This window comes from Cyanistes caeruleus, chromosome 8 (genome assembly GCF_971803275.1).
Source record: "Cyanistes caeruleus chromosome 8, bCyaCae1.hap1.1, whole genome shotgun sequence".
NCBI classification, from domain to species: Eukaryota; Metazoa; Chordata; class Aves; order Passeriformes; family Paridae; genus Cyanistes; species Cyanistes caeruleus.
Window position 1 is genome coordinate 7,760,077 of NC_141708.1, and position 19,461 is coordinate 7,779,537.

General features: G+C 42.1%; 1 protein-coding gene across 5 annotated transcripts in view; it reads left to right on the forward strand.

Moving 5' to 3' along the window:
• The first annotated feature begins 3,751 nt into the window (after nucleotides 1-3,751).
• Nucleotides 3,752-19,461, forward strand: part of ABLIM1 (actin binding LIM protein 1) — a 186,331-nt gene continuing 170,621 nt past the window's right edge. For all 5 annotated transcript variants that reach the window (XM_086899330.1, XM_086899334.1, XM_086899338.1 and 2 more), the window contains exon 1: nucleotides 3,752-3,948. In XM_086899330.1, coding sequence (XP_086755456.1) covers nucleotides 3,936-3,948 — 13 coding nt within the window. In that variant the 5' untranslated portion in view covers nucleotides 3,752-3,935. The remainder of the gene's footprint in view (nucleotides 3,949-19,461) is intronic.

The following is a 19,461-nucleotide window of genomic DNA, read 5'->3' on the forward strand; positions in this document are numbered from 1 at the left end:
TTTCCTAAAAAATAGCCAGTGGAATTAAGATAGAACATATGGGGAAAAAATTGAAGAGAAATCCAATAGTTTCCATCATTATTCAGACCAATCCTGGCCATCCTTGCCATTTGCTTTGCCCACAGAAGCTGTTCTTGGAAACCTACTTCTGTAAGAAATTGTTCCAAAAAAACCTGATTTTTCTCTCAATGATTTTCGAGAGGAAAGATCCTGCACCATGCAAAAATAGGTCTTTTCTGATTGATGAGTTATCTGCACCAGACAAAGGTGCAATGCTGACTTTTATCTGTTTTTTAATCCCTATGTCATTCTCTGCTGATTTTCATGGAAAAAATAGATTTACATATGACTGATAGGATCTTAATTACTTTTAAAATTACTGTCCTACTTTATATGAGACAATCTGGTTCAAAAGTGATGAAAGAAGAACTTTCTGTTTTATATTCACACAATGGCTAAGTGACAGCAAGGTATGCTGCACAGAGAACACAGACCAGTATTTGGGATACTTTTCTTTGAAGATGCAGGTTCTGTGCTTTGCTCTGACATAGATTTTCTCTGTGACCTTGAACAACACACTTAGCTCCTCAAGGGCATTGAGACAAGACTTGGAAACACCTATTGTTTAGTTAAATATATTAATGTTTGGGCATCTCTAAAAAATCACGAGGTGCCTGTTTGGATCTCTTGAAGCCTGAATAACTTAAAAAAATTACCTTAATGGATCTCTTTACACTATGAATTAGAAGCTTAGTCTGTACAGTCAATAGCAAAATGCAGGAGATAGGAGCCTACTTCCCAGCTGACTAATTCAGAAGCCTCAGGTAGATTCCTGAAATAAAACAATGTCAATCACTGCTCCTTAATGGACTTCTAAAGTAGTCAGGAAATGGCTCAATCAAACAGCTCAACAGCTGCTGCTGCTGTTAAAAAGGATCCTCTCTGTTGCCTCTAATGGTTCCTCAGCCCTCCTGGCTGTGTAGTTCTGCACTCTCCTTCAGTCACGTTCCAGTGTTTGTCTGAGCCTTTCATTCAGACAGCAAATGTAGGGAATTTGGATACAGAAAGTGAACAACTCTTTGTTAATTAATAAGCTAAAGTAGTTCCATGAGAATCAAGCCAGTGCTGCAGTGAGGGAAGCAGGAGCACATGGGTTGGACTAAGAGGAAGAGCACAGGAGAGTTAGCAAACCTTGGATTGGCTTCTCCATCTTCTCCGACTCAACTTCACCTGTAAAATAATGATAGTGGTGTCTCACTTCTCTGTACCTTCCTTTTCCACCTTCTTCAGCTTCCTTCCACCTCCTCTAGATGCTGATAGGATCTCAGACTGCAACTACAGGAGCTGGTTTAGCTCCCCACATGCAGATTGCCTGACGAGTACTTGTGGCTAATGAAGACATTGCCTCCAGAACTGGTAACTGTCTCCACTGAAGCTTTTCTCCTTTATTTTAATTTTTCTTCTTAAATGCTAATTACTACAAAACTTGTAGGGATGTAGAACTTGTTCTAAATGATACCTTTTAGTCAATCTGAATTGAAATTCTCCATATCCAGATCTGAAAATTCTTAGAAGTGACTTGATGGAGGGGACAGACAGGAAAATAAAACTCCATCAGCCTCAGGTCCTCAAGAAACCCAGCTAAAAAGCTCACTTTAATAAATGAGTGCTGTATCTGACCCATTTTTGTATTCTCTGGCCAACATGTCTGTTCAACTTCTCTGCCATAGAGAGTTTACACAATGAATGGAATAAACTATTTGTGTTCTATAGAATCCCAAGGTACAAATGCCTTTCCCTTCCTACTTCCTAGCAATATAAAGAAAGGAAGTTCTTAATTAAAAATCTAATTTCTGCATGTTCCTGAACCTTCTTTTTAAAGCCATCTATTAAGTACTACACAGGAGAACCTGTGATAGTGATAGAAACTCGCTGAGGAAGTGAATAGGAAATGGCTTAATTAAATATACAAAATGTTGTCACACTGCACTGACTGAAGAAAACCGTGGCTCTTTCAGACAAGAAAGAAAATTTGAGTTGTTTGCAAATGGAAAATTCTTCTAATTTCAGAAAAGGAGCAGGGAAAAGAACTGTTTTTCATGGGATGTCAGATCACCAGCTGAAGATAATGCCATAGGAGTTTAGACAGAGAAGAAAAACTAAAGATTTATTTTATTTCTGCTTTCAGATTCAGAAACATTTGCAAGGGGGAAGAAAACAGAATAACATAAGGAATATAATTAAATTCAAGTGTAGGGAACACTGGGGTGATTGATGGCAAACAGAGTTGGATGTGACTAAGAGTCTTTGCAGTGTGTGAGCATGAGCACAAATCCAGGCTAACGGATGTGCCAATTCATTTTTTTTTGTGCCTGTATCCCCTAATGAGGGGGCATGTGAGTGCTGCCCATCCTGCTGCTGCTTCCATGAGTTCCTACACAAATGCCCTCCCTACCTGGCTGGCATGAGGGGGAAGGTGAGCAGTGCCAGAGGATGGATGTGACAGAGCAGAGGCACTGGCTGGGCTGCATTTGCAGATAGCAGTGAGAATTCACGATGCATCTTGTACTAGCATCCATTCCTGACCTGTGGCCACATGACAATGCAATCTTTACCACCTCTCTTAGATAAGGTTCTGGTAATTGTGTGTTTTCTTGATAGAAAAATTGTGCAGGCTTTTTGCTAGTATGAAGATGTACAGTGCATGGTAGATCAGAGTGGAGGAGTGTGATTCAGTGTCTCTTGTCATTCAGTTTGCATTTCAGTTGGCTCCTTGCTGAACATCACAGATTGGGCTTTCTGTTTTTTAGTTCATAGTTGCCCATTCTGAAATTGATAAAAGTCTGCTCTAATGTTTTAACTGCACTATTCTCATGTGGCCCTCTAGCTTGTCATTCCTGACAGACTAGATTGTTGATTTGCTTAACTCATGCCACCATCTAATAATCTGGTGGTGTAGGGGTTTTCTTTTTAGTGTGGCATGGGAATATTTGGATTCACTAGGCTGGAGGCTGGGCTGCCATGGGTAAAGGTGTCCACCAGATACTGATCTTGTTTTCCTGGTGCATTGCATTTGATCGCTTGGTACTTTTATTAAGGTGCCAGGAAGTAGCTGAGTGCTCTTTTCCGTGTGTTAACGCCAAGATTGCTTTGTAGACAACATTGCTAGAAATTTTGTGCTTATATACAATTTACATACAGTTACGCAAGTTTATCTTTGCTGTTCGGTGCGTGAAGCTCAAGTTGTGCCACAGAGTTCAGCGGCGGGTCCCGAACGAGCCGAGCTGCTGTCGCACGGCTCTGTCAGTGACTCCGGGAGCAGACACGCCTATCCAGCACTCCAAGGAGCCGGAGCTCTGCCGCGCTGCTTTCCTTGGCGTTCGTGGCTTTTGCCGGCGGCGCGCCTGTCCCCGACTGTCGCCCTCTGCGGCACCGCGCCCGCAGCCGCCGTGCGCCCCTGGCCGCGCAGTCCCCGCGCAGTCCCCGCGCCCGGGAGCGGCTGCGGCCGCGGTGGCTCGGCCGGCGCTGCCCCGCCCCGCAGCCGCTCCGCACACGCACACCCGGACCCGCACACACACACGCCCCGCACACACCGCGCACACAGCCGCGCTGCCGCCCCGCAGGGCCGCCCCGGCTCCGCTCCGCAGCGCGGCGGGCAGGGCAGGGCAGGGCAGAGCAGAGCAGAGCAAGGCAGAGCAGGGCAGGGCAGGGAGGGAGCGCGGTGGGGGCGCGGACCCGCCCGCCCCGGCCCGGCCCAGCATCGGCCGCCGCCCCCCGCATCGGCCGCCGCGGCGCGGAGGGCGCAGGGCGGTGCGGGCCGTGCGCTGCTGCCACCGCCACCGCCACCGCCACCGCCAGCGCCGCAGCAGCAGCAGCAGCAGCAGCAGCAGCAGCAGCAGCAGCAGTTCCGCGGCTGCCGAGCCCGAGCCTGAGCCATGTCTGCCAGAGGTGGGTTCTCCGCCGCGCCGGGGCAGCGCCGCGCTCGAGTCCCCGCGGGCCAGCCGCGCTGACCTTGCCGCCCGGCCGCGCTGCGGTGCCCGCAGCCCGGGGGTGCGCCGGCGATTTCGGGGCAGGGGGAGGCCAGGGGATGACCCCCCGCCGGCCGTCACCTTCCCGACACCGTTCTGCAGCTGGGCCGTGCCGGGGGCTCCGGCAGCGGGGATGGACGCCGCAGAGCATCCTCTGGGGCCGGGCACCCGCCGCACCTGCCGGGGCGGGGGATCCCGTTCCGCCTTCCCCGGCGCCCTGGGGAAGCTGTAGGGGCACGGGGAAGTGCGGCGGCTCGGTACGCGTTAAGTGACGGTGGGAACGTATGGATGCATGCAGAGAAAGGAACATGGTGTTGAGGGTGGGCGTAGGGTCAGACCTCGGCGGGTGTTGCCGCTCAAGGAGCGGTAGCGGGTTGGAACTGGGTGTCTGATGAGCGCAGTGAGGCATCCGGCTTGTCCTGTCATTGGTAACGCAAGTGCTCCCGGTAGGGTGTGGTGGTAAACCCAATCGTCGGTTTGTACCTCTGATGGACATTTGCGTCTGGCTTGAAATGAACGTTTTGAATTTTCCTTCAGATTTGCATTTTAAAAATTATGGCCTAAACTTGAATAGCCTTTGTCTTTTGCATGCATTTGTGTGTAAACTCTGGCTATGTGTTTGCTCGTTCTGGGCTGGAGATGAACTGATCAGCCTTATTGATTGCAGATCTCATCTTATCCCAAAGTTCTGCTTCCAATATGCAAAACTGGCACAGGTGTGGCACAAAGAACGACGCTTTAGGGTTTTTATTGTAGTTAGTACAAATTAAAGGACTGGAGACATAAAGTTTTCTCTGAATGCTGTCATAACAAAGCAGAAATGCTTGTAAGCATCTCCTGAAGACAGACAATTATCTGCACAATACGGACAAGTAAAATCACTCCCTGGCTATTTCTGACTTTTGAAAAATACTATATAAAAATTATATATTAGAAATTAACAAACCCCTGAACGTAAGGATGCCTCTTATTTGTTCATCCTTTGATCTCTCTGCATCTTCATGTATTGAATACTGCTCAGCATGGACCAGCTCTTTCATCTGCTTGAATTCTCGTTGACATCCAAAGGAGCTTCACACACATTGAAGACATCGTGTGACTCCTAAAAGGTTGTCGGCATTTTGTGGCTATGACCATACTCCTAAAGCATCACACCCATTTTAGATATAAATAATAAATGGTGTTAGAGTGGCATAATTCTTCATGGAACAGTAGATTTCTTGCTTTAGGGAGAAATGGACTACATTGGTCTCCAAAGAATCCATTTCTGGAAGAACACTAAGTATATGAGCATCAGTGCTGTGCTAAGGATGCATTAGTACTCCTGGGGAGCACCCAGCAAAGCTTTATAACCTGGAGCAGATTTCTTGTTATTGAAGGGGTACCCGGATTTGAAAAAGTGACATAAAATCTTTGCAATTTCATCATTGCAGATGACTCACAAAAACTGAACCGTACAGAATGGGAAGCCAGACAACATTTCCACTGGCCATATTTCCCTTTCCTTCCCCCACTGTCCCTCTTTCCCATTCATCTGCACAACACGTGATGTTTGATGTCTGCTTAATTCTGCTGGAGAGCTGCCTGGAGAAGGAAAGTGAATTCTTTCTCAGTCCCTCTCGTGCCATCTAGTTTTTTCAGAGTAATTAATTGGAGAGAGATAGAGAGAGAGAGAAAGACAATCCATAAGACTTTAGGGAAGGAGTGAATAAGATTTGTGAAACTGATGAAAATACTAATTTCCATCAATATATCCTTTTAAAGTTTAACAAGTAGATTTTTGTGAAAAACACATGAGTCTGGTCAAATAAATAGATTTATTCAGTGCTGACCAAAGGCTGTTTGTTTGTAAAACATTATAGACTATTGTCATTATTAATAATTTTAAACACTACTGCTGTTAAAAGTCAAAATAGAAACTTTTACACATTTAAGTGGTGTGACTTCATGAGGTTACTCATGAGAATGTAGCACAAGTAAGGAGTGTTTAAGGGGTTAGAGCTTTGTTCAAATGCCAGATAGAGACCCTGTGCTTCATGAAGGCAGATTACCTCATGCATATGCAGTCTTATTAAAGCCACTGTATCATTATGGTCTGCAAGCTCAGCGAATATTGATTGTTAATATTTTATGTGGTGTTAGATGTCCAAAGGTGATCATTATTATTCTGAATGCATTAAGCACTTGGAGCTGTCTGCTTGTTGATTATATAGTGAGCATAACTAGCATAGCAAAAAGGTTAAACATTCACCCATGACATTTTTCTTACTGAACTGCAGAGGATATTCAAGGGAAAGTAAAAAACATCACAGTATTATCGGTGTTCAATCTGTGCAGCTCTCTATTCATCTCTTTTGCTCCAGGAGGCAGCATGGTGTAGTGAACTGACTGCAACAGATGACAAAAGAAACTCCTGAAATCCAACAGTACCTCTCGACTTTTGGACCATTCCTTTTAACTCTCCTGCTCTAGTTCCCTGTTGTTATTTAACCAAAAATACCCATATAGTCACTGAAATTATGGCATACTATAAATCAATACACAAATGCATGTAGTTTTGCCTTAAATAAAACTCTAGATTAGAGAGTTTTATGCTTCCCTACTTGTACAATGGAAATAAAGGTAACTAAGTTTTTCAGAGGGGATGCTATGAGGACTGATGTCTTACCTGTGCCTTAAGATGAATTTTCTGAAACTTTCCTTTTTCCTTCCACTCTTCACAGACCTTGTTGTTGCAGTCCTTCACACCTGTCTCTCACCTCCAGTTTTTATGTAAATGAAAGGTCTCTAACATTCTTCCACCACTTTCCTTGTGGAAAGGAAATAGTATGTCTTTAGCAGATGTGTTGACCAAATGCCAGATGAAGCAGCACAGACGAGTATTCCCAGAAGCTTGAACAAGTAATGATTTTGGAAATCTTGTGACTGAAGTAGGAGCTGAAACAAACTTTGAAAAATCACTTTTCCCTTCCCTGTCAAGTTGGAGTTCTTCCCAGGGCACTTTGATGTCCTGCTCTACAGCCTGTTGGGATCAGTGGAGAGCTGCCATTGACGTCAGTCAGGCTTTTTAGTTTTGCAGTTTGCAAAAGGCTTAATATTCTACTTTCAGCTGTTGTTAAGTAGTTGCTGTTAGGACTCATACATGAGTGAATTTGGGTGTTGGAGTAAGCCTTATAGATTGTTGCTTACCTAAGGGCTTGTTTGCAAAGAGCTGTAAATTCCCTGGATGAAAGACATTTTTCTAAAGCCAAGTATAACTGTGACCTACTTGTGCATGTTATCTCACACTGCTTAAAAACTGTCAAAGCTACTTGTTATCATGAAGGTCTAAGTTAATGGAAAAATGGCTATTTTTAACTATTATAATCTTCAGTTATGCTAGAGCAAACAGACACAAATGGGAGTGTTTGGTGTGATCAAATACAAAGATCTTTGCTAATTTTTTCCTAAATGTTGACATGATTAGCATGAACTGTATTTAGTCCAGTAGTAACTGCTTCAGGAAAATGAAGACGTGTGAAATAGGAGGTTTATCAAGACTGGTGTGGGTTTGTTTGTGAAAAAGTCACTGAATTTTGACAGGAGCTAGTGTTGAAGAAATATTATTGCTGCCCATTATTAACAAGTTGTAGTGTGCCACCCTGATGCTGCTAATGTGGGTATTATTGTAGAGAAGGAAGGTGCAGTTTTTTGCCTGCTCAATAGTCAAAGTAGTAGAGTTGTTTAGCTTAAGAATATATTTCATGCTACAATCCTTGTCTTTTCTTATATGATTTTTTATCAAATGTAGATCAACACTTCTCATTTCAGAAAAATAAATCATCATGACAGTAGCGAGAGAGTGTTTTTGTCATCAGGTGAGACAAGTCCTGGACATTTTTTTTTCTTTTCCCTAAGTCTGAAGGTCAAGTCAGAACAGGGGAATTTCTGCCTTCTGGGCCCCTTTTCAAGCTCCTCATTGTGTTTTTACACAAGTTGATAGTAGAGTTCTAACAGCAGATTATAAATTTCAACTCATTATGTTGTGCTCTGGTAGCAGTTCTTTCTTCCTGGACATTGCACATTTCTTGGTTGATCTATCTCACAGCTGGGAACTTTTGTGTGAAAATCATCAATTTTTCAATGAGGAATTTACATACTAAATATTGATTTCCTACCATTAACAGTCTTTATATTTCTTTTCCAAGTCTTCTCATTCTCCTCAGATAGCTGTAGATGAGGCTGCTATTGCTGGCAGCAAAGGTTTTGACTGAAGTCTATGCTGAGGGATTTAAAAACTTGCTGCTGGGAGCGTCTGGTCAATGTTTTATTACAGTCTGTGATTTTCAGGGTAAAATTGCTCTTATCTAAAGGAGCTAGCCACTTAGGGGGTGGCTGCTGTATCCTTTTGTGAAATCTAGTGCTGTGTTTTTCTACTTGTTGTCAGTGGTATTTCTTTCAGGCATGTCATGATGTCCCTAATTCATGATGTGACTATTTCATGGCTATTACAAACACTGTCACACTGAGTGACTTGGGAGTGGGGCAGTGTGAGCTGGCTGGACATTTCCTTCGTTTTAGAAGTTGAGAATTTTAGCATGTTTATAGTAGTTAAGTATTATAGTTTCCATGTTTCCAGTCCTAGTGATTTTCCCCATTTTCCTTGCTACAAGGCTCCATGGCCCGAAGGAATGCGTTCTTGGCAGGGTCTGGGGCTCTGCAGCACTACCTGAGGCAGGCTGGGTGTGCAGTCATGCCTGCACAGCTGTTTCCCTCTCAGAATACCTATGCAGGGCAGGATTTGGATCTGGCTCTGAGAGCTTTTCTCTCTGCAGCTTTTGCCCCAAATTTCTTCTGTACTGACTTCATTCTGTTATTTAATCCTGTATGTACCTTCTATTTATTTCTTCTAAATACATATAATGATTTATGCTTTTTTCACTACTCATTTTAGGGTTTGAACCTCAATTTAATGCCTTAAGTAGCTCAGAATCAGCACCTGGATCATTAAATCACTGAAAGCAGTACGTGTCTGTACATGAGAACCAGTAGCTGCACCCGAATCTTTAGGCCTGGCAGAGCTTTTATTTCAGAGGGAAAGAAGAATATATATTTTACAGAAGTGTCTGATTTAAACAGCAGTATCTCTTTTAAGCTGGTCCTTTTCAAGGTTTGATGCTTTGTCCCATCTTTTTTTTTCCTCTCAACAAAGCTTAATCTGTGCTGTTTAACCTTTGGGATTAAAGAAAATTAGTCCTGAATGCATGGAAAAAGTTGCATAGACTAATGGCAACAACAAGAGGAAACTGGGACAATGAGGCAGAGTCTATTTTAGATGCATGGTTTTGAAAGGAATTGCAAAGAAGGAAAATAAGCATCAGTTTATGGAAGGAAAAGCAGCAAAATTGCTTTTAGTGAGGAACACCACCAGAACCTCATGTGTTTCACAGTCTCTGAAAACAATCTTTTGGGGATTTCTATTTTTCCTTTTAATAGGTTTGAATAGACTATTTCAAATTATTTTTTTAATCTAATCTGTTAGTAATTGAAGATGAAAACCACACATGGTTAGTTCATGTGACTAGTGTAGTATTTCTTAGTTTTGCAGTGCTAAGGCAGAATCACACTGTGGAAAGCAGACTTTTGCTTGTGAGCTCTGATACCAGCAAGTAGCCTTAAATTTTTTTACTGCATCCTGTTTAGGCAAAAGTATCTTTAGAATTAAGTGTTGTTATTCATTAAAACCTAAAGAAAACTCCTAAATATCATGCAGCAATAGCAGAGAAAAACTGAGAGACATGCATTTTTTTAAACACTTATGCCATGTTTTCAGAAGGAAATAAATTTTCAGGAGCTCACACCCAAGTAAGAATCCCACATGTGGAGAGAAATTCTTAGTTTGTAAACAAGGTTGGGCCAGGCAGGCTTTAGCAAGGTACATACAGGTGGTGGGGTTTTTACCTCCTTCTTTTTCTATTTGCAATCCAGAATTTAATCCAGAATTAGGGCTTTGGTGAGTCATTTTGCTGCATGTAACTGATGAAATGCAGCCACATCCACAGTGCAGTTCCTGCTGTTAATGTGTACATATTTGAGTTAAAGTGCAGAGCTTTAGTGAGACCTGAATAGGAGCTACCTTTGACTACCTGCCCAAATTCTTGTGTGGGTTCTGCAGCCTGTGTTGGCTTCTGTGCTGCTGCAAAGCTTGTTGTGGCCAACTTACACATCCTTGGAGTTACTTCTTCATGGATAGAAAAGATGGTATGCACTCATGTTTGTTGAAAACTATTACTCTGCTCCTCTGACTGCCCCATTTTGAAGTGGAAGGAAGGTCTGGTCTTACCATTGTAAAAAAAATTGGTCAGTGAAAAAAGTGTGATGAGCCAGAGTGTTTTGAGAGGAGGTTCCTGGTGTTTTCCTGCTGTGCTGTTAGGATTGCAGGGAGAAGTCCACAGGAGAGATTCCTGCTCTGTGCAGCTGTGATTGAGGGCACTCTGAAGAGAAGCATGAAATGAGGAACATTGAGAAGATGGTGTTCTCAAAGGTGAGGCAAGAGGTGCTTTTATCCCCTGTGGTGTATTTGCAGTTTCATCTGAGAGGGTGGTACAAGAAAACCAGTACATGCCAGCCAGCAAATTGTGAGGTTCAGACTCACTGAGGCCTTTAGACCTGTGCTTAGCTCTCTTTGGAGCATGCTGAGGACTGCAGTACGTGTTACTGTTCATTGATGAAGCCAACAATGTTTTTTTCTGTTTCTCACAGACTTTTCTCCTGGTAACTCATTGCCATGGCACTAAGAAATTATCCTTTTGGAGGTCAGTCAGAGGGGTGGTCTTAGCACAGAGGGCTCTATAGGAAGGACATGATAAGATGGTCTGTCCCTTTGCTGTAACTGATACCTCAAGTTAATAAATGGGCTCTCATTTTATCTATTCCTCCAGTATAAGTCTTATACAAGTAAGGACTGTGAGATTTCACTCAATGAAAGGATTCTGCTTTAATTACTGTTATTATAAATCTGATTTTGTTTCTATTGCATCAGGCTCGTATGAGGCATCTTTGATCAACAGAGAAGTCAGCAAAACTGCTGTTCAAATTACAGTTTCCTTTTAACTCGTGATGAAAGCTTTCAGTTTATTTTTGGCATTAGAAAGTCTGGGAGACAACCAGGTTATATAAGAGCTGAAACCTAGTTAATGATAAAGAAACAAAGCTAAGAGCCTGTAATAACAACAGGTCTGAAAAAGATGTTCCAGCTCTAACACTTGGACCTGCTTACAGAGCATGTAAAATAGTTTATGCCAAAGTAATGGCTTTCTCTGGTCTCCTGGGATGCTACTTCTCTTAATCAACATTTGTGGGAGAGCTGACTTCCAGAAGGACTGTGAAAAATGAATGAATTTCATAGAATTAGGGTGTGAAAGAAGAGATGAATTTAGGACTTGCTGTGTCACTGAAGAAAGCAGTAAACACCTTGTTCAGTGGAACAGGAATACTGTTGAGCCTGTGGTCAACAGACAGTGTGGAAATCAATGGTACTCTCAGAATGAAAACCAAAGGAGAAAAACATTATTCTTCTTAACTGAAAGCACACCTGAGTGAAACTCAAATCTAAGCACCTTTACAATTAAGTTTAGATGTAAAAGAATTGTGCTGAGTATTGTCCATGTAGCAATATGTTATGCCTGCTAATGAAAGCCAACACAATGTGAGTATCCTGATTTTCTCTACTTAGGAAGGTCCTTATCCTGGTTGGAAGGGTGTGGACAGGTGTGGACAGGCTGCCAAGGTGTGTGATAGGTGTGAATGCCTCTATCCTGCAAGAGGAGATCTCCAGATGTCTTGAGTGGTTTATAATAAGCAGAGATGTAAAACCTATTACCTGTCACTGGAAGTATGCCCAGTCTTACTTTCCTAATCATTGTTTCACCTCTTCTCATTAATGTCTTCTGCATATGAATGTAGATGCACAAGACACCATTTGAATTTTTCTATGGCCTTCTGCTGCTGCTGTATAAATTTCTCTTTTGTTGTCCTCATAAGCCAATAAAAAAATTAAATGATAGTCCAATCCATTAAAAACTTGTGGCAAATGTAAATAAGAACAAAACTTATTGCAAGAAGCCTGTATTGTTATATAATAATGTGGTTATCCAGAACTGTTTATTCTACTTTACGAGCCGGAGATAATCCCAAACTTATTCGGTCCAGACTTTGATCTAAGGAAGAATAATAAAACTTTGATCACTGTTGAATTGGCAGCTGCTATAAAAAGCCTATGTTATATTTCTCTCTTAGTAACACTAGCTAAATCCAAAATCACTGATAAAAGATTTTGATGATTGCAGCTTAAGGATGCTTTTGGACTTGACCTGAAGTAATCTCTGTCCAAAAATGACTATAAATACTTTTTCCTATTTTCTGTTGCCAGATGTTTTGATATTTGGGATGAATAACAAAAATGTTTTGTGTACTTAGATGTGCAGTGCACATTTGGAGTCTTATGTTTCAAAGGAAAAGGGTCTGGTTAACCAGTTGTGTTCATGTATGATTTGATTAATTTGCAACAAAATTCTGCTACCATTGTCTTAATTGCTATCTTTCTGAAAATACTACTTAAATATTTTAAATTGCCAGTGTCTGTGACTGTATCATAGTAGCCACAGTGATTCTGTATTTGTTTTCATGCTTGCAACATAGTAAATATTTTCCTACATGCATATGCAGGAAACAGCACTTGCGATGCTCTTGCTTTAGAGCTGCAGCTGGACAGAGGAACATTTTCTACCTTTATTATTATAAAACTTATAGAAGAATGTAAAAAACCAAAACATCCATATAGCATTTTTTATTGTATGTCAGCATTTTTGAATATTTGGAATTATAGGTGTCAACAAAGCTTGCAGACTACTGGACTTCGTAGGGAACTTTTGGATTTCTACTCCAATAGATTCAATAAGGAAAACGGCTAAAAACTTAAACTTAAATGGCAATTGATTTTAGGTTCTTTAACGTATTTTTTATTTCCAGACAGCATGACCTCAGTCCTTAGGTAGTGCAGGGGTTTTTCAAATCTGTGCAGCAGGGGTGTAGAGAGGTCCATGTAGTGTTTGCCTAAGTGCTTCCGAGTCAAATGGCATGAAAGGGCTGTATCTTGCTCTCTCCTCTGCCAGGCTGGCCTGGCACTGTGCATTTGGCTTGTTCTGTACAGCTTGTGGTGGTACAAAAGTTCAGCAGGGCAAGAGCCAACCTTTCCCTTCCTTTGAGTTTTCCTGCTGACGGCTCCCTGCTTGACGCAGGTACTCTGCAGATCTAAGGTTTTCTTTGGGAACACTGGTCTTGTGGTTTGGCCAATAAATCCTATTGAATTAAAAATGTTCAAAATTTATGTTTGGGAGACTTTGTGACTTCTTGCAATAGCAATATTCCCCTCTTTCTCTTGTCCTCTGCTGACAGCATTTGTGGATATCGGGAGTCCTCGTTTTTCCTTTCTGCAAGGCACAGGCCAAGCAGCCCAGTACTGTAAGATGCATTTTATTCTCTGTCCATTGTTGCCACTCCATATTTATCAAAAGCAAAAAGGCTACGTGCCTGAAGGGGTACTAAGAATCCTACCATCTTGCTATTTATGATGCTCAGGAGGTATTTTTAGTAAAGGTTGTTGGTGCTGCTGCCCAAGGCAATGGCTGGGAGAGGGGAGGTCAGGAGCAGCCAGCCAGAACTAACGGGTCCAGTGGCTGGAAGTGCAGGGAAGGGGTGACCCCAGCAGAGATCTCCTTGGTGGCTGTGTGCATGTGCAAGGATGTGGATGTGTACACACAGATACATTGGATGTCTGTGTGGAGGGCAGCTAAAGAAACTGGAACCACCTGTGCAGCCATTTGAAAGGGGAAGGGATTAGTTCATGCTCACAATTTCTTTTCCTGAAAGATTAGTGGAGTTACATGAAATGTTTTTTCTGTGATACTCAGCTTCCATAGCTGAACATTTCCTCCAAATTTACAGACCCAGTGAGATCTGTATGTTGCTATTAGATTATGACTCAGTTTTCCAAGGAAGCAGGTCAAGATTCAGCCTTCTACCCTTACTAAGTTTACTTCCTACTCTTTCCTCTGGAGACTGAGAAGCCATGAGAGTAGTGGATGAAGGAGCTCTCAGAAGCTGCGGAGAGTGGAAGAGCTCACCTGAGAATGGTGAGCAAAATAAACACATTTAAAACAGAGACAAGAGAGTGCATATGGAAATCCTTCTTCAAGTTGTTACAGAAGCAGAACTGACAGAGACAGAATGGCCCTGAATCTAAAAAAGAGTAAAAGAAGTGGGAATAATGAACATTTAGAGAGTTACAGAAAGGAGTTTTAAGTGCTCTGGTGTCAAGAAGCTTTTTGTTTTTATTTATTTATTTTTTGGGCCCCCAAAGTAGCCTAGCAGTCTGTCAAGGGGAGTGTGTGCTGGAGCAACTGTCCATAGAATTGCTGCAAATATTTCTGTGATTTTCTGGAAGGAGTGGAGGGAAGTATTGGAATGTAATAGCCTGAGGAAAAACTCTGCTGCCTAAAACCTCTGAACGCTTCACAGACTGATCTAGGAGCTGGTGCTCTGCCAGCTCCTATTTTTAAGCAATTAGGTTTATGAAGTTATGCTTCTCTAGCAGTATCACACAAGCATAGGGCCTGGAAAGGGAGTGGGGAACACGTGTGCAAGCATATGAATTTTGGGAGGAAAAATACAAAACTAAGTTAGGTGCCATGTTTCCTAGTAAAGGGCTAATCTCAAGTGAGACTCGACAGCTCCAGCCCTGGTGTGTTTCTATCCTCCTGAGTTACACGGTCTACTTAACAGGAAGATCTGCTGCTTTCCTTGAATACATACTTATATTTTTTTCTACTAATGCTTTCATTGCACTGCAAGTTGCTGTTTCAGACAGAAGTATTAGGAGTTTTCCTAGGGCAATGAGGAAACCCCATCAGCTGGGGCATGTAAAGAAACTGGAAAATATGCCAACAGAAGTCCTGTGTTAACTCACTGGGAATGGGTTAATTACCCGTTGTACTTTTGATTTCTGACTTGTCCAGAGGCATCCACACCTGCAGGCAAAACTGATCAAAAGTGTTTCCATGAGTGTAACAGTAGTTCTTCTGTTTACAGAATACACTTCATGTAAATGAAATTGGGGAGACAGGAAAAATAGCAGGAAGAGAAGATAAAGTCCACAGGAATCACTGCTGCTGCCTAAACACCAGTAATGTTACTAACAGTTCCAAATTTGACAGTTTTAGGCAGAATCTGTCTTCCTTCATGCTGGCTGGAAAGCTCAGTTTACTTTGTGTGTTCTCATTTTCTGATTTCAGGCAACAAATGTTGTTTGTCTGAGATTTTTCCAAATTCTAGGATAAAAAATAATGTTTTGACACCATGATGGGGGAGCATTTCTGCATTTATAGTTCATGTTACTGTGCCTACTCAGAATTTCTTTAAAGTGAAGAGCCCTTAGTAAAACATAAATCGATGTTTCATTCCCAGATTGAATTCCAGAAACAATACTCATCATGGACTGAAATAGTTTTTGGACTCTATTAAGTTGAATTTTCTGCCCCACCCTCCTTCATTTCTGTAATGCAAAATAATCTAGTAGGAAATCTTCAATTCAGCTTTTCATTCTGTCCAACATTATTTATCACCAGTATTTATGGGTTTTGTAACATTCTATTCTTAAGAGTTGGTCTTTGGACCACAAATATTTAGAATCAAATTCAATTTCCTCTAGGAACAGGAAGTTAAAAGCCTTTCTAAAATGGTTATTTTCCCATTCTGAAAATGACCAGCAGTACTGTGCTTACACTTGAGCATATTCTGCAGTATCAGAGGGTGAGGCAGACACAGCAATCTTTCTTGAGAGTTACAAGAAATAATCAGCATGTCTTTTATTTCTGATCTGTTTATTGTCTGAATGACTGTTTAGAAACTGTAATGCTTATTTTATGGGCAAAGAATATCTTGGCAAAAAGTAATTTTTGGTAGTGGAGCTCTTGGAAGACAAGCTGTATTCTCTTTGGTTGTGTAAATCTGGAATAACTGGAGGCCAACAGAATAATTCCAGATTTGTGCCAGTCAGAGAGAAGAATTGGTCATATTTTTGGTGTGGTATGAAGCAGAGGAAGATGTTGAGCATAGGACTGGTTGCAGGGACAGTTGCCTGGAGGCAGGATGAGGCACACAGCCTTTTTAAGGCCATTTCACCATTAGCAGTTTGTAATTGCTGTGGTTTAACCCCAGCCAGCAGCTCATCCCCACTCAGCCACTCACTGACTGCCTTCCAAGTGGGATGGGGAGAGAGTCGGAAGAGTGAAAGTGAGAAAACTCGTGGGCTGAGATAAAGACAGTTTAATAGAGAAAGCAAAATCCACACACACAAGTGAAGCAAATCAAGGAATTATTCAGTGCTTCCCCTGGGCAGGCAGGCGTTCAGCCATCCCCAGGGAAGCAGGGTTCCCTCATGCACAATGGTGACTTGGGGAAGGCATCCCACCACCACTCCAAACATGTGCCCCTGCCTTCTTCTTCCCTCAGTTTTCTACACTGAACATGATGCTGCATGGGCTGGCCTGTCCCTGTGCTGGGTCAGCTGCCCTGGCCGTGTCCCCTCCCAGCTCCTTGTGCACCCCCAGGCTGCTGGCTGTGGGCAGGGTGGGGAGCAGAAAAGGCCTTGACTCCATGCAAGCACTGCTCTGCAGTAGTGGAAACATCTCTCTGTGATCAACTCTGCATCTACACCAAATCCAAAGCTTAGTCTCCTACTAGATGCCACAAAGAAATGAACTTTACCCCAGCCAAACCCAGCACCCTGTTACTGCTCAGGGTTCTGTGCTAAGGGACATACAGTTTTATTCAGGAGTGTTTAGTCTGAACCCCTGTATTGTATACTTCAAAACAAGGGGGGTTTCCACATTTGTTATATGTATGAGCAGAACAGAAAGCCTCAAGAATATATAGTTATTACAAAATTCAGCTGATAATGAAGGTAGTTATACTTTGGAGTGTTTAAAATAATGTTAATTGTATACAGTGATTCATAAGCTACGTGAAGCTGAACATTTCCCTATTTGAAAGAATGATAGTGTGTATTGTGATCTTTGGGGAATCATTCATCCTGGCAATTACTAGGTAGTCTAGGTAAAATCTGTATTTCATATAGAATCTACTTTATCTGATCTAGGACATGATGTCCTAGAAGGAAGGTGTGAAAATTACTTTAAGCTGTTTCTGGAGTGTTATGACTGATGTCAGATGTAGGTTAGTGAAGAGAAGTTGTATAGAACTTTAAAATTGATCCTACTCTTAATGAGTTCCATTTCTGTATATTAATCAAAATATTGCTGTCCCTTCCACTGTCTCTCTCCTTTACTCTCTCCAGGCTAAACAGTGTGCTGAACTGAGTATCTCCAATGAATTCTCTTGCCATCCTGGCATACTGGAAAACTGCTAAAAACATGAGGAACTCCCCAGATTGTGTAGAGATGCTTTTATCCAGTTGACTAAACCACAGGCAGCCCCTTTTTTGTGATGTGAATAGTTCATTTTGCAGTCATGCCTTACCTTCTTTAAAGAACATGGAGTACCTGAATGTAGTTGTAATTCAGGTTTAATACATCTTTGGAATTGCTTGTGTGTCAGTAGGGGCAGGGAGGTCTTACTCCTAATCTAGAGCATGGTGGATTTTTGTCTTGGAGGACATCAACACTGTCAGCAGGATGAAGAGAGCTGAGATGCTGTTCAGTAGTCAGAAGCAGGGATTTATTGCAGGTTTCCATGACCTTTGCACCTTTTCATTACCTTTTACAAGGTAAATACTTTGAGCTACAAAACAGAGGACAGCACACTGCATTATGTTTTCTGATGCTGAATTCATGATCCCTCTTTGATTTCTTCTGTGTATATATATATATATATATATATATATCTACAGAAGAAAAAAAATATATTTCTTCTGCATATATATATATATATATACAGAAGAATATATATATATATATTTCAGCAGAGATTTGGCAATCTCTGTTTTTCAATTTCTTTCACGTTTGGCCATCTGGAGCTGAGCAGAGTTTTAGTCACACACATTAGCTGTGTGAAGGGGAGCAGTGTAGCAACCAGGGGACAGATTCAGCTCTAAAGTCAGCACAGTGGAATTAGCAAAGCTACATTGGGGTTGCACTGGGTCAATCAGGTGGCTGTTTGCTATGCAGGTTACTGAGAAATACCTTGGTGTTTTGTCAACACTGAGGGAGCTTTGTGTGAAGATACCTGGGATGCCTGAGTAAAATTGCTGCACACCAATCAAGTAATTTCCAGTTTTGTTTCTATTCTGGTTAAACCAAATAAGTATTTCTCTCTCGGTAATGCTCTGTAGGGCACTTGAGACCTGCAAATGGCCCAGAGCTTGTGCTGACAGAGCCTATACTTTTAGGCTGCATTTAGGGTGCAGGTAATTCCCTAGATATTCTCCCAAGCACTGTGTTCCTGTATTTCTCTGCCCCAGCTTTTCCAGAAGGGATGGCTCCAAAACCAGAAGTTAGTGAATACAGTGGTATTGGGTGGTTGATGGATTCACTGTTGGCTTGTGAGCTGACTTTGTGTCCTGAGTACAGGGGATGGCATTAGACACAGTGGACAAGTTTCCTTGTGTAACAGTACCTTTTTTTACCTTGAAAATGAGGCTTTCAACACACTTCTGGACAAAAGTGTATATTCCACAGCATTATTATTGGTGAGATTTTCTCCTGCCATGACTGTGATCTCTGGCTTTTCTCTGGGTCACATGAACAGCCCGTAAGTGTTTTTTGTACCTCCTGGATCAAGGCAGCGAGGGACTTGTGTCTGCAATCTGCTGACTCTAGAAAATCTTGTATTCTCCATTTTGAGTTGTGCTGAACCATTTGAGCTCAGTGCTGTAGCTGTATCTCCATGTAAGGCAGAACATTACTTTCACAGGGCTAAGTTGTCCCCATGAGTGTTTTGATAGAAGCAGAAATGTCAGGGTTTCTTGAAGATAGGGTCTGATTAGGAAACTGGGAGTGGTGCCATTTACAGGAGTGTGAACTACATTCCTGTTGATGAAGTCCAGGTATGCAGGAATCAAAGCCTTCTGTTGCTGCTGTCTACACATCAGAGGTGTGACTGTAACTTGCCATATGTCACATGACATAACATCTTTAATTGGGATCATTTGGGGAACAGTACAAGAGAAGTCATAGTGGCTCAATTGCTGGCAAAGAACCTGTGTGTTTTGGTGAATAGAGCTGAAATCCCAATCACCATGACTGAATTGCTGTTATTTCCCAGGCTCCAGAGGAGCTTGGGTATGGCTACTGCTGCTGTGGTTATGCCCCGTGGTTAGCCCCTGAGATTAATTTCAGAATTCCTCTATTCTTCTTGGTTGTATTCTTGTAAAAGGCTG